This window comes from Sclerotinia sclerotiorum, genomic scaffold (genome assembly GCF_000146945.2).
Source record: "Sclerotinia sclerotiorum 1980 UF-70 scaffold_5 genomic scaffold, whole genome shotgun sequence".
Lineage (NCBI taxonomy): Eukaryota > Fungi > Ascomycota > Leotiomycetes > Helotiales > Sclerotiniaceae > Sclerotinia > Sclerotinia sclerotiorum.
In genome coordinates this window covers 1,561,599-1,575,054 of record NW_001820831.1, presented here as the reverse complement: position 1 = coordinate 1,575,054, position 13,456 = coordinate 1,561,599, and the positions used below count along the sequence as shown (strand labels likewise).

The window sequence follows — 13,456 nt, the reverse complement described above, 5'->3', positions numbered from 1 at the left end:
TCCTCCGTTCCAATCACCTCACCACTTTACCACATCCATCGACCCATTATGACCCCTAACTCCTTCCCACCAATCCAACACCAGCAACCACCAGCCTCCAAACCCACATAGCCAAATCCCGCCACTTCAACCCTAGCAAGCACAAAACACGCGGCAATCGTTATTTCCCAGGGATTTTCCAGGGATTTTCCTCTAATTCCCGCCTCTTGGAGGCACCAGGAGTTAAATGATGGGGATTAGGAGATTACGTGGATAATCGATTATGGCTCGGAGTGGGAGTTTACTGTTGAAAATTCAGAGGAATGGAGTTCAAATACTTGTAATGGTAGTGAGAAGAAGAATTTCAGAGACGGGATAGTAAGTGGATGACCTTTTGATGAACAATTGTGCTTTAGATTGCGATTTTTGATATCTCGCATGCGTGCATGCACTTTTCTACCCACAAAAAAAAACGGCTCCCATTGTGACCATTCTGTTAAAACATCTCAAATAAAGGAACCAAGCTCAGAAAAGGAAATGAGAACAAAAATAACTCCATCGCTCCGTTTTAAAACCAATAAAGTTCCTCCGACGCAGGTGTATCTATCGGTCCGTGCAGATTATCACCATTAATCCACGTATCTAGGTCCATCCTCCTGCCAATTACCTGCTGGTGTCTCCGCTGCATATGCACCAGGTGTGGGAGCTCCCGCATAATATCCTTGTCCTGGTGTAGGTGCATCCATTGCTTGAGGTGTTGGAGCACCCCAATAACCCGGAGCTGGAGTTGGGGCTGAATAAGCTCCGGGCGTTGGGGCGTTCATGGCAGCTGGTGTTGGAGCGGAATATCCACCTGGAGTCGGAGCATTCATTGCAGCCGGAGTAGGTGCCGATAAAGGACCGCCAGGGGTTGGAGCATCGTAAGCCGAACCCCAATTGTTGTTGTTGGATGGGCCAGAGTTCCAATTGTCGTTTGAATTATTTGGTTGATAGGCTGGAGTCTTTGAGCCCCATGCATCTCCAGAGCTACCACTACCGCCATATGCGGGAGTTTTAGATCCAAAATTATCTGATAAGCCATAAGCTGGAGTTTTAGCACCAGATGACCAAGCAGGAGTCCTATTGCCACCTCCATAGGCTGTCCGGCTACCGTCATTTGCATAAACGGTCCGAGATCCATCATTCGCCCAACCAGGTGTACGCCCACCATCAGTGGCTCCAGACTTCCAGGCAGGTGTTCGTCCACCTTGGCCCCCACCGTGAGGAGCTAAAAATGTTAGTAAATTGCAGAAGATAAGACGCGATTAACTTACTTCTCCCCCAAGCTGGAGTACGCTCAGGAAGGCCACCAGGCATTGGTGTTCGTCCACCCGCACCAGCATCCCAACCTGGACCAGGGGTCGCACCTCCAAAACCACCACGCCCTCTTGGAGCTCCTCCTCCCCTACCACCACCAGGACCACCTCTGAAACCGCTTGGATCTATCGATGCACCACTAACCTTATCCTTGAATCCCAAACAGTCCTTTGGAACACTGATTACCTTGCTCTTTGTGTGCAGTTCTACCCTGGCATTGGTGTCTGTGGTATCTTTAACAATGCCGAGTAAACCCTTGTATGGACCTTTTCGAATTGTCACCGTCTGTCCAATAGACTTATCACGGCCAAATGATTTTGGTGGAAGCATCTGGCCATTATTTTTCGGATTCAGCTTCATTGCTGGGTTCATAGAGCTGAGATCCGGTGAAGATGAGGCATTCCCAGCGATGCGTCCTCCCTTAGCAGAGACGCTTTGAACGCTAGTTGTTCGCGCAACGAATACACCGGCATTCTCAGTCAGTTCCGAGCTCTTCAAGAAAAGATAGGCGCGATGGATGTGTAGAATCTTGCCAGCTCTACCTTCTCCTCCAAATTCCTTCACACCATCCTCCATCTTGATCTCGGCACCATTACGATCTGTTGCCACTGCATTTCTTCGCTTTTCAAGTTTGTTGGAGATTTGAGATGGAATAACTGTCCGGTTAGAGCCATTCTGATCAAGAACGACAAGTGACTCGCGGTCAACTTTGATAATACAACCAACAGTAGATGGATCTAATTGAACCAAGTCCCATAGCTCGTACTTTCCTAAAGCGCCACTGCCACCAGAATCGCTCGCCTCTCGAAGATCTTTGCTGAAAACGGTGATCTCATTGTTACCTTGATCACTCAACAAAGTGACACGATCTTCAATTATCTTGACGACCATACCCACTTCATCCCTAAATCTACTTCCACCAATAACTTTGACGTGATCACCCTCACGGAAACGTTTGCGTAGACCCTTGATAGGGATTTCGATGGTTTGACCCTTCAATGCTCCTTCAGACACAGCCATCGTGACAATATCACCTGTAACAGATACTGCTTTACCAACGACACCTTTCTGTTCACCCTCGTAAACTTCAATAACATCGCCTGGTAGATAAGAAGCATTGGCCGTGCTTGCTTTCAAGCTAGCAGCAAGAGCATTTAGATCCAAGTTCTCGGTTCCATCTTCAGCACCCGAGGCAAATCTTGTAACTTCCTCGAGGGTTGGATTGACATCTTTAGTGATAAGTGCTTGGATTTTGACCTCCTTCTCGCAATACCCATTGATATATTCCTCATTAAAGTAGTTCCAGGTCTTCGTGTCGGGTCGGCCTTGCAAATGTTTTGCATGTCGTTTCTTGGCTTCGGCTTCACTGAAGAGCCGTTGGGGCGGGCGCGGTCCAGCCACTGGACGCTTTCTCTTTCCGTCTACTACATTGGTATCCTCATGAAGACCATAATCGAGACGAGGTACATATCTGACACGTAATTCAAGGCCAGTATCGGTAACTTCCATAACCTGGGCAAGATCACCAGCATATTTTGCTGGACGCCTAAGTCGTACATAAGCTCCAACCTCTACAGTTGGACTTTTCGTAACCCTGAGAAGGTCTGGCATTTCCTTAATCTCGACTAGCTGCATTTTAGTTCGAGGATAGACATTCATAAGGCCATCCATAGCAGTCAAAATATCGGCTTGTCGTTGGGCTTCGACGTAAATGAAGCCTTTCATTGTAGATTGCGTTCCACCACGTTCAAAAGCGCAAGTAATCGCAAGTTCTTCTTTGGTACCAGTTCTCTCTTCGATGCGCTTCATGATCGAGAAAACGGCCTCTCTTTCTTTTCCTTCTTTACATCTTACAGCCCAGATACTAGGATCATCGACACTAGGAAGTAAGAGACGTTTTGGAACGACCGCTGATTCTCCACTGCCCCTTGAGGAGCGACCTTTGTTCGCATATCGTTGTCGCAAAATTTCGGCTTGCTTTTCCGCATCAAGACTTGCCTCCATTTCACGTCTCCTATCCAAATCTCGGTGACGCCTGTCATCTGTCTCACCACCATCTGGAAGGTCTGCCATATCATCTGGGTGTGTGTCTGCAATGAAAGTATCCTTCATTTCGTTCAATTCATCCTCGTCATCTTCATTTTCATCCTCATCTTCATCCACTTCGGCTTCAACATCGAGGAAAACATTGCGACGGTCTCTGCGACGTTTACGGCGGTGTCCCTATAGTTTGCCATTAGGTGGGAAGTTCTGGTAGATATGCCGTGGGGGAATAGTAAGTGAGAATTTATGTGCAACTAAGAAATGCTCACCGTAATTTCCTCTTCGTCATCATCTTCTTCCTCTTCCTCATCTTCTTCCTCATCATCATCATCATCATGGGCGCCTGCAGCAGTATCATCGCCTTCGCCTTCATCATCTTCCTCCTCATCATCAGCAGCACCGCCTGAGTTGGTTTTCCGCCCACTCGCTTGGGCAGATTCATCCTCAGAGCCATCTTCATCTCCTACTTGATGACGCGAAGTTTCATTTCGTCTTTTCGCACTACTTGTATTGCGGTCTTCATCTTCGTTGTCAGAAAGATCCGCAGGTTGGGGATTGAAATTATCGTCCTCTTCGTCGCTCTCATCAAAGGAATTATTTAGTAAGTTTGAAGTAGACATTTTAATACAAAGGTTGAAAGAAGAAAATGTGCATTCGAAGGAGGAATGAATGGTATTTGTAGATTTTTTCTAAAGAGATAAATCTCAAGGCCAATGGATAAAGTACAATCCGGGCGAGGCAAGCTAACCTTTGTTTAAAATGGCCTCAGCCTTCCCGACATGTCGAGGGATCTAACCAATTTAGGCGTAGAACAAGCTCACATCAAATTACCTAAGCCAATTGGACCTGGGAATTCTCATGGAAAAGATTGTAAAGTTGATATCAAAATGCTAAATGAACATTTGTTACTGCGGGACCAGTGAAACAGAATTCTAAAGATCTCTCACTCAAGCATTCCGACTCCTTATCCTAAGGAGAAGGAAATACTTATTCAAATCCATATGCATGCAGATGATTTGACCCTACTTTCCGGTACTTTTCCGTCTGGAGAGTTAAAAGCCGTATTGACAAATTGAACAGCTGGAGTAAGTTTTGTGGCTTTTTTTTATATGATTGAATGCCGAGTGTGATTCTGAATTATACATTCCTGTTGCTCATATCATCTCATGCACATTTCACTTATCTCTTCTTGCCCTGGGAATTGATCTATACAGAAACTATAATTCTACTTGATACTCGAGGTTTGGCTAAAAAAAACGAGCACTCATCCACGAGAAGTTTTCATAGGCTCGTGGTAAACACCAAAATAACAAATCTTCTCTAATACCACCTTCATACTTTACCTCGAGTTCCCAACCACGTAATTTCAGTGTCTAAAGGCAGTCGATATTCGCTGAGTGATCACGTGTATGACGTTGAGGATCCTTTGCATCAATGATATCCTTTAACACACCACATTCTAGAAGAATGAAATTTCAAGCTTCCGCAAGTTTCGGTGCTATGCCGCTTGTTAGCTATGATGCATTTGCAACCAGAGAGGATTTGAGGAGGGGGATAGTACTCATGCATGCGACGGCTGGAGGGCTGAGATTATGCCTGTACAGATACCAAAGCATTTGAAGTAAAAGTTATAGCAACTGCTTGTATAAAGGAGAAACTAGAAGTGGCACGCATATTTGGTGCTCATCAATGTGTGGACAATTCTGGAAGCCAAAAATGGTGGAAGACCTGCTTGGAGCAAACGGGTGGTAAAGGTGTTGATTTGGTTTTCGACTTGGTAGGACTAGTCGATTCGAGTCTGAAGTGCTTAAGCCATGAAGGGCGCATACTGACCGTTATGTTCGCGGGCAGAGAAAGAAATCTAGAAAAGGTAGCTATGAATAAAGTTCTTTTAAAGCATTCGAAGATCATTGGCTACGTAAGCAAGCACCCATAGCATGGATTGTTCGGGGTGGAGTTTTTGATTGCAGTGTTTTTGGAGAGACAGGTGACCCGACTCCAGAAGCGACATTGCAACCATGGAACGGGCCCAATGAGATGTTGGAAACAGGTCTCGTGAAGCCCATTGTATTTGATCATAACTATAATAGTTTGGAAAGTGTTGTAAAAGCATTGGAAGACCTGAGCGCTCGTAAAATGTGAAGGAAGGCAGTATTAATGGTTGGGAGCGTCGAAAAAGATGCCAATATTATAATATCAACCAATCGTGTTCGAATATCTCATCAGAGAGCGAGCCATTGATTGATGAAAAGTTCGAATCCCCTTGTGAGCGATTCAGTTTCGGCTATGTGACTTTGTTCGTATTTGCGTTTTCAAATAACCAGTCACCTCACTCCTATCATACATAAACCCCACTGAGTATAATATCATAAATACTCGGATATTGTAGATGCGATCTCCAGAAAACCAAGCTCCTGGCTTTTGATATGCGATAAAGTTACGCTCATATCTCAAAGCTGCCTTGAAACCCCATCAAAATCATCACAGCTTCACGCCCCAAATACCCCTACCTCCGCTTACTCCCAGCCAGTCGCCATTCCCATTATTGTTCAAATTGCTTCGAGGTGCCCAGCTTATGTTTCCCACTTCATAATCACATTGCCAACTAGCAGAAGGCCCTCTGGAATTATCTGGGGTCGGTGCACCATTCATGCTAGGCCCCGCAGGAATGCTAGTATTTTGGCTTAGTAGATCCCAGATAAGAACTAAAGAATCATCAGCACCAGAAGCAAGGGTGCCCCTCCGAGATGGAGACCATTCTATGCAATTTATAGCTGCGGAATGACCTTGTAACTCAAGTAATGCTTGTCCAGGCTGTCGAACATCCAAAATACGAATGATGTTAGAATCTTGTGAGAAAGTAGCAAGAAGATGAGTATCATGTGGTGATGCAGCTAGTCGTAGTAGAGGGGGCGCATAGGACATGGTTTGCTGGGCTAAAGTTGGACTTATTCTGCCCCCACCAGGGCTCAAATCTGCAAGTATAATATTAGTGAAATCCCTAAAACCAAGTTTGAAATCCGTACCTTTATCATCCTTTGACGTCGGCTCATAAATGATAGTACTATGTTCCAGACTTCGAAGGTCAAACATTCTTACGCTACCATCAGCTCCACAACTAACAAAAACATCCACACTATTCGCACAAAATCTGACATCGAAGACTTCTTTGTCATGTGCAATCAATTGGGTTTTGGCCGTTAATGTGGGAATGTCCCATATAGTGCATGTAGTATCTATGCTTGAAGTAATAATTAAACTGGGTGACACAGTGTTCCAATCCAAAGAGGTCAAAGGAGCGGTATGCTCCGGTGTCTTGGAGTTAGAAAGTAAGGCTAGTGGTGTAAGTTTACTGGGAGGTAGGTCTCGGCCAGTATTGGAAGAACGTCCCCCGATAGTGTTGCTGGGAGATGCAACTGGAGTTTCAGATGGGAGGGACCACAATCTCAAATGGTCACCAGAAGTAGCCAACAAATCTGTAGATTGTTTTTGAGATGAAGGTGGTTCCCATAGGAGTCGAGTCACAGGATATGAATGTGTTGCTTCAGCGATCTTTGTAAATTCAAGACCATATTTTGGGGCACCAGGCACATAGGATTCGGACTGAGTAGGTACGATTTGCGAATCGAGAATTTGAATCTGACAGGAAATATTAGTATTGGCAAACGCATACATCCCCCAGCTACAATGAAACCGAGAAACATACAAAGTTATGACCGTCCTCTAAATAACTTCCTATAGCGACTTTCCCGGCATCGTTGTTTTGCGCAGGCCATTTACACCAATCGAACGCATAAAGAGCCCACGGTGCGAGATAGTTGCTGTTGGTAGGCGTCGCGCTGGTACCATCATATGAATACGGGTTGGCGCCAGGTAGGCCTTCGGCAAGTGACGAGTCTGCGCGTGGTCGAATGTCTGCAAGGCCTAGCGGGGTATTGGATACAGTCCTTTGTGAATTCTGTGGTGTATACTTTTGTGTCGGAGAGGAGAATTGATTTTGCTCAGAACCTCCCGGCGTGGTCGCTTGAAATGTTGCAAAACCTTGGCTGTCAAATCCCGCCGCTGGGCTTGATCGAGTATGATTATGCGAAAGACCTGTGGTTCGCGAGGGGTTTGAGTACTGATCTTGTGATATTGTAGGTAATGAAGGTGCTGTGTTTGTGGAAAACGGACCTGGTCTACCTGGCTGTAAAGCACCAGGATATTGGGATATGTCAGGAGTGGCTTGCTCTAGGGCTATACGTGGACCACTTGCACCATAATCTCTTGGAGATAAAGTACCTCGTTGCGCAGACATACTTGAATGCAGCTCGTCCGCGTGTCGAGTTCGCCTTGGTGTTTCGTGTTGTTGGGATTGATTCATTGAGGGATTGTTTATATTGGTCGTCATAGAAGAATTTGGATGGGGTAAACCAAATGTTGTTGGTGGTGCTGATTGTCCTGTGCCAGAATTCAATGAAGGCATACCAAAACTACCTAGATTTGCAGCAGCTTGTAATATACCTCCTGTGGTTGAAGTTCCAGGTATCGCATTCTGTTGCGATGAAGAAGAGCGAGAATTTGAGTGAATATTAAAAGAATCAAATGGCATGGCGCAGGGGATCTAATTCGATGTCAGCAACGAGTGGCTTGCTTTTCCCGCCTGCTCGAAGTGAGACTGACTCTGAATGCGCAGACTGCCCAATGGGTGGGAGAAGAGAAGGTGGGATAGAAAAGGCCGGAAGTGTAATTGGCACAGAGGATAATGATCGTGGGGCTTTGATCTGATTAGACCGCTAAAGATTTAAGGTATTGGTGAGTGAAAAAGAGCCTAAACATCCCGACAAGGCTGGTTTAAACTTATTAGCCTGTACTTGAGTACCGACCAGCGACCAGACACCAGACACCAGACACCACCAGACCAACCTAACACTTTTTATCTGTACCAACTGTACTCTGTACTGTCTGCTCTCGTATATCTGAACAACCCTCCTACAAGTTTGTTCTTGTTCTTGTTCTTGTTTACTCTTTGCTCCTATTGCCTCTATCTCAAGGGAATATTAACTCTCTCATTAATTGATCATAGCAATTCAGCTTCACCTGCACCGAGGGAATTTATTGTGCTGGCGATATACCTAGTTGTCGATCATGTCACAATCCCTACTTCTACTCCCTCAACACCCCGCACCAGCTACAGCTGCTACACTCGGTGCGGCTTACTACTCATCAATATCTGCAGTTCTTTCAAGTCTCAAAACTTCCTCATCCAGTACCAAGCTTACAATCGCGCTCGCTTCTTCAAATTTCCATGGCCGACTGAAAGCCCCAAGATCCCAAATTTACAATGAGGCAGAGAAGTTACTGGCTGGTGTTTACAGCTTGATTTGTTCTATTTGCGCCAAGGAAGGGGTCAATATTACATCCAAGTTACCTGGAGCTGTGGATTTCCACATTGTTTTACTGGATTACGATTCCACTCGTTTTCTCAATCAGACGAACTCTGGACGTGATGTAAGTCTTGAGGTTTTGGCTGGTGGGCCCATCGTTGAACTCCCTTTATTTGCAAGTACGCGACGTCATTGGAATAAGATATTCTCAGTGGAAGGCGAGGGAGGACAGAATTTGCTTGGAGACTTTCTACAATTCGCAAGTAGAATTAGTCCTCCTTTACATGCAGAACTTCAAATGGTCGGTGGCGGAGTGAGCATGGTTAAAACTATTTCCCAGTCCATCCAACCAAATCCTTCAACCTCTCATACTGTGGTAGCAGTAGGTGGTACGTTTGATCACCTTCATGCGGGGCACAAGCTTTTGCTTACGGCCACTGCACTTTTACTACAACCAGCCGCCAGTTCTCAGGACCCTTCCCGGAGATTGATCATCGGTATTACAGGGGATGAATTGTTGAAGAACAAAAAATATTCCGAATATTTGCAGAGTTGGGAAGAACGACAAAATGATGTTGCTGAGTTTCTTACCTCGATTCTGTCTTTCGCACAAACTTCCGGCGAGGAAGCTATTCAAACAGTTCCTGTGGAAAATTCGACTGGTCGGGCTATACATACGAAACTCAATGCTTGCTCCATCACCATTGAGTGTGTTGAAATTCAAGATCCTTATGGGCCCACTATCACTGATGAAACGGTAACCGCACTCGTTGTATCCGGAGAAACTAGGTCAGGTGGACAAGCAGTGAACGATAAAAGAGTCGAAAAGGGTTGGAAGGCACTTGAAGTCTATGAAGTCGATGTGCTCGACGCGCAAGCTGGTCTCGAGACCACTTCTACATCGGACGAATTTGCTTCCAAGATTAGCAGTACTGCAATAAGGAAGCAGATGGCCGATCGCACACCTACCTCTTCACTCTAATCAAAACATTACCCCGCGAGATCTCGTTCTGCATAGATACCCAACCTTGGCTGGAGCCTATATGAAGGAGGATGGACATATTACCGCTATTGTCCGGAATAGGGTTGTAGAGTGATGTATTCCATGCAGAACTCCGACCCAATATTGAGCCAACTGCGCCGTCACAATATGCACGTCATTTACAGAAATACAAAGTTTATGCACAGGAATCACCATCCGACAGGGTTCGCCGTCTCATCTTTATCCGCGTTACTTTGTCTGGAACGTAGCTTTCGCTCTTGACTCAACATATCAATAGCGTCTGGTATTGATGTCCGCCACTACTACCTTATGGCACCATTTTCACCATCCAACAATGCCCAGATTCCATGCTAATGATGAAATTTCCACATAAGAATCCGGATGAAACGTCCAACGGACACAATTTCCTAAAGGTGCGGAGAATATAGAATGAACGTTGGCCCTTCAAACATCCCTTTCCTCGTGTGGTGCAATTGAGTTAAGTTATGCGGGGACTTCAATTAAGCGCCCGTTATCCAATAACGTTTCTTGCGCAAATGCATAGGTTCAATTGGATTCAAGCCCTTTTCCAATAATTGTGGAAGGATTCACCCACACTAAAAAGCGCAAATTGGCGTCTTTACTCGACCAGGTTTATTTTATTGAATAATCATTAATATTCGACCAAAATGGTGGAGAGTTGCATTCAGTTCCATTCTTATTTATTACAATTTAACAAGCCGTTCGGTCTCGCTCTTTGCTCTTTTTATCCATGTTTCGCCTTGAGACTAGGTCATGGGCATAAGCAGACCAGACAAGAGTAACCACCTTTTCTAACCCTTTAACCATCGGGTGAAACTTTGCTTTCTTCTTATAGGTCCCTTAATTTTAATGTTAACTTTTGAAAATTTCGTCGCATCGTATTCATCGAGATTCGATACCGCTTTTAACAGTGTTTTAATGGTATTGCAATGCTGCCTTATTACATTTAGATTCTAGATAAGTTTATCTGGATCTGAGTAGTATTTGTCTAATCCGATATGGAGTAGACGCCACATTCAGAGCTACCAGTTGCCTTGAGCCCTAAGAAGCATTATCCCATCTAGCCATTGAAGCCATTGTTTTCCGTTCTCTGAACCCGTAATTCGTTCGCCAGACACAACCATGAGCCACAAAAGACGATCTCATCACTCCACTAAGCTACGATTCGCTGTCATTCCCATGCAGCCATGAATTGAGTACATCCTTGTAGTACATCTGTATCCTTTTTTGTGTCAAATTATATCATATCGAACCGTTTGAACCTTTTCAATATTCCTCCTTTCGTCCCTGATTGGTATTTATCCAAGATCACATGATTGCATTTGCACCGACCGATCGGTAACCCACAACCCGCTGCAGGAAAGCCATAAAATCGTTCTGACCAACCAAACTCAAAACAAGCAATATATCTGCATGAGAATAAAATTCTATTAAATATCGGAGAGGGATCCATCCACCATCCACACACATTCTGTCTGTCCCTCAAGTGATCCCTTCAAGACGCATCGACACGTCAGAATTTCATAAAACCTGGCTGCTCGACCCTTGAAAAATCCATATCCCATACATAGAGTGCCGGCACTCAACCTCACTCCCTTATGATGTAACTATTCGATATTCGTTCATTATTTCACTTTATATCCTTGTCCATTCTCTGAATAACCTCAAGAATATCCTGTTCTTATACATCCGCTATGTGAGGTAACACTACACTTAAAATACTCAAATTTTCTGACCTGTCATTATAGAGAAAGTGCTATATTTCCAGCCGTATACAATCATTGTCTTTCTCGAGATGGAAGATTTGAAATCTATCGAGAAACTTCCAGATGAGATTCTCTACCGAATCCTTTTGCAGTTACTTTACCAAGATTTTGATTTAAGGCCACCATCTTGGAATCCATGGACTCAATCGCCGCATGTGCTCAATTTTTGCTTGACGCAGAGGAGATTCTACAGAGCATATTCTCTATGTAAATCGCAAACACCAGAGTCCAAACTTACACCTATATTCAAACTCTCGAATGAGATATTAGAGAATATACTTGAATATCTCGTTCATAATTCTGGAAAATTGATTCCTATTGACCATAGAGCCTCTTTAAGTGTAGAGAGTTTCCAGTCTATGCCACCACAATCGTTAGAGGACACAAATATTACCACAACTCTTGTATGGGATTTCCTATTTGTTACCAAACATCAATCAATTTCTGATGAAAACTTTATTAGAGCCGTACATGTAAAAAGTTCTACAGTCTATTGCTGGGGAGACAATTTGCCCGTGTCTCCATCCGATGCTCAGATGCTGGTTTTAACCGGCTACGGTTCTTGGTGGAAGAGCGACCTCACCTGGCGAAACACGTCAAGAAATTCTCGTACATGATTCCTGTTTTTTATCACCGAGGTATTTTTTGATCTTTTACCAACAATGTGCCTTTCAACTAATCCATTCAAAGGTCTAAGTCAACTTCAGATCCTATTTGACGAGACTCACGCCACAACACTCACTCTAGAGAGACAAGTGAACCTAAAACAAATCACTAGCAATACCCGTCAAGTCGATAGATCTCGACCATCGCTCAAGCAGCTTCGCATAAAGCTTGATCGTAGTCGTAAGGACGAGATTACCATTTTTCGAGTGCTATCACGAGCCCGGGAGCAAGCCACCATCATCAATAATAAAATTGATGTACAGAGCTTACTCCACGCTTTTCAATTGTTCGACCATCTTCAACAGATACGTCTCATGAGGGTGCAAGACAAAGTAGATATAGATTGGGCATCCTTCCTCCGAGAAAGACGCTGGATCGCCTTTTCTCAAAACAACAACAATAACGATATAAGCGATCCCATCCTCTCCCTAGATCTCGACCCCTTAGAATGGACAGTTGCCTGCGAGCACTCGGCTCGAGCACTCGGCTACGCTTTCCTCGAGTCCAAATCCCCCGCAACACGTTTCTCAAGCCGTTTCGTCAATCCACGTATCCCCTTACTTCTTAACCCACATTCCCACCACACAATCTCTACACTAGCAAATCGTCTCACATGTTTGGAAATACAGATTCAAGAACCTTCGGATGATAAAATGCATCAACTTTCTAGTCTCTTCAATACTTTCTTCACTTCTGCTCATCAAATCCAGGGTTTACATGTGGGGTTTCCTTCCAATAGACCTCTCACTCATGTACCGCTCGAAGCGGTCTTTCATCATGTTATGTGGAATAATTTAAGATATTTAGGGTTCGGGGCGTGGCATTTGGAAAGCGAGGAAATTATTAGGTTGTTAAGACGTCATAAATATACATTGAGGAGTGTGAGATTGAGGAGTGTAAAATTGAAGGAGGGAAGTTCGTGGATAGAGGTTGTGAGGATGTTGAGGAGGGAATTGAGGGAGTTGAAGTGGGTTAGTTTGAGGGGGATTGGATATGTAAATGCAGGTGGAAATGGCAATGGGAATGGAAATGGCATTGGAATCGGAATTGGAGGAGCAAATCAAATAGGAAATCCCAATGTAGGCAACGCGGCGGACATGGACGACGACAGCGATGATAGCGACGAAGAATTAGATTTCGAGGATACAGCCATTGGAGATCGCACCTTGAGTCACCACAGTAGCTCTGTCCATTTACCTTCCTCTACTTCTTCCCACTTCGAATAAAGGTAACGCGATCGACACGAGAGAATCAGC

At 44.6% G+C, this 13,456-nt stretch overlaps 5 protein-coding genes across 5 annotated transcripts; 3 read left to right on the top strand and 2 right to left on the bottom strand.

Moving 5' to 3' along the window:
* Window positions 1-608: 608 nt before the first annotated feature.
* SS1G_04574 (hypothetical protein) lies at window positions 609-3,998 on the bottom strand (the record flags this gene model as incomplete). The annotated part of the gene is made up of 3 exons (XM_001594716.1): window positions 609-1,246; window positions 1,293-3,558; window positions 3,648-3,998. The coding sequence occupies 3 exons, from the start codon at window positions 3,996-3,998 to the stop codon at window positions 609-611; spliced, it is 3,255 nt and encodes a 1,084-aa protein (XP_001594766.1).
* A 159-nt stretch (window positions 3,999-4,157) lies between these two features.
* SS1G_04573 (predicted protein) lies at window positions 4,158-5,520 on the top strand (the record flags this gene model as incomplete). Its single annotated transcript, XM_001594715.1, has 3 exons — window positions 4,158-4,248; window positions 4,983-5,296; window positions 5,362-5,520. 3 exons carry the CDS (start codon window positions 4,158-4,160, stop codon window positions 5,518-5,520), a joined length of 564 nt encoding a protein of 187 aa, XP_001594765.1.
* Window positions 5,521-5,859: 339 nt separating this feature from the next.
* Window positions 5,860-7,969, bottom strand: SS1G_04572 (hypothetical protein; the record flags this gene model as incomplete). Its single annotated transcript, XM_001594714.1, has 3 exons — window positions 5,860-6,353; window positions 6,405-7,017; window positions 7,085-7,969. 3 exons carry the CDS (start codon window positions 7,967-7,969, stop codon window positions 5,860-5,862), a joined length of 1,992 nt encoding a protein of 663 aa, XP_001594764.1.
* Window positions 7,970-8,505: 536 nt separating this feature from the next.
* On the top strand, window positions 8,506-9,726 carry SS1G_04571 (hypothetical protein; the record flags this gene model as incomplete). The annotated part of the gene is made up of 2 exons (XM_001594713.1): window positions 8,506-9,133; window positions 9,251-9,726. The coding sequence occupies 2 exons, from the start codon at window positions 8,506-8,508 to the stop codon at window positions 9,724-9,726; spliced, it is 1,104 nt and encodes a 367-aa protein (XP_001594763.1).
* Window positions 9,727-11,563: 1,837 nt separating this feature from the next.
* SS1G_04570 (hypothetical protein) lies at window positions 11,564-13,426 on the top strand (the record flags this gene model as incomplete). Its single annotated transcript, XM_001594712.1, has 2 exons — window positions 11,564-12,001; window positions 12,242-13,426. 2 exons carry the CDS (start codon window positions 11,564-11,566, stop codon window positions 13,424-13,426), a joined length of 1,623 nt encoding a protein of 540 aa, XP_001594762.1.
* Between the last annotated feature and the right edge of the window lie 30 nt (window positions 13,427-13,456).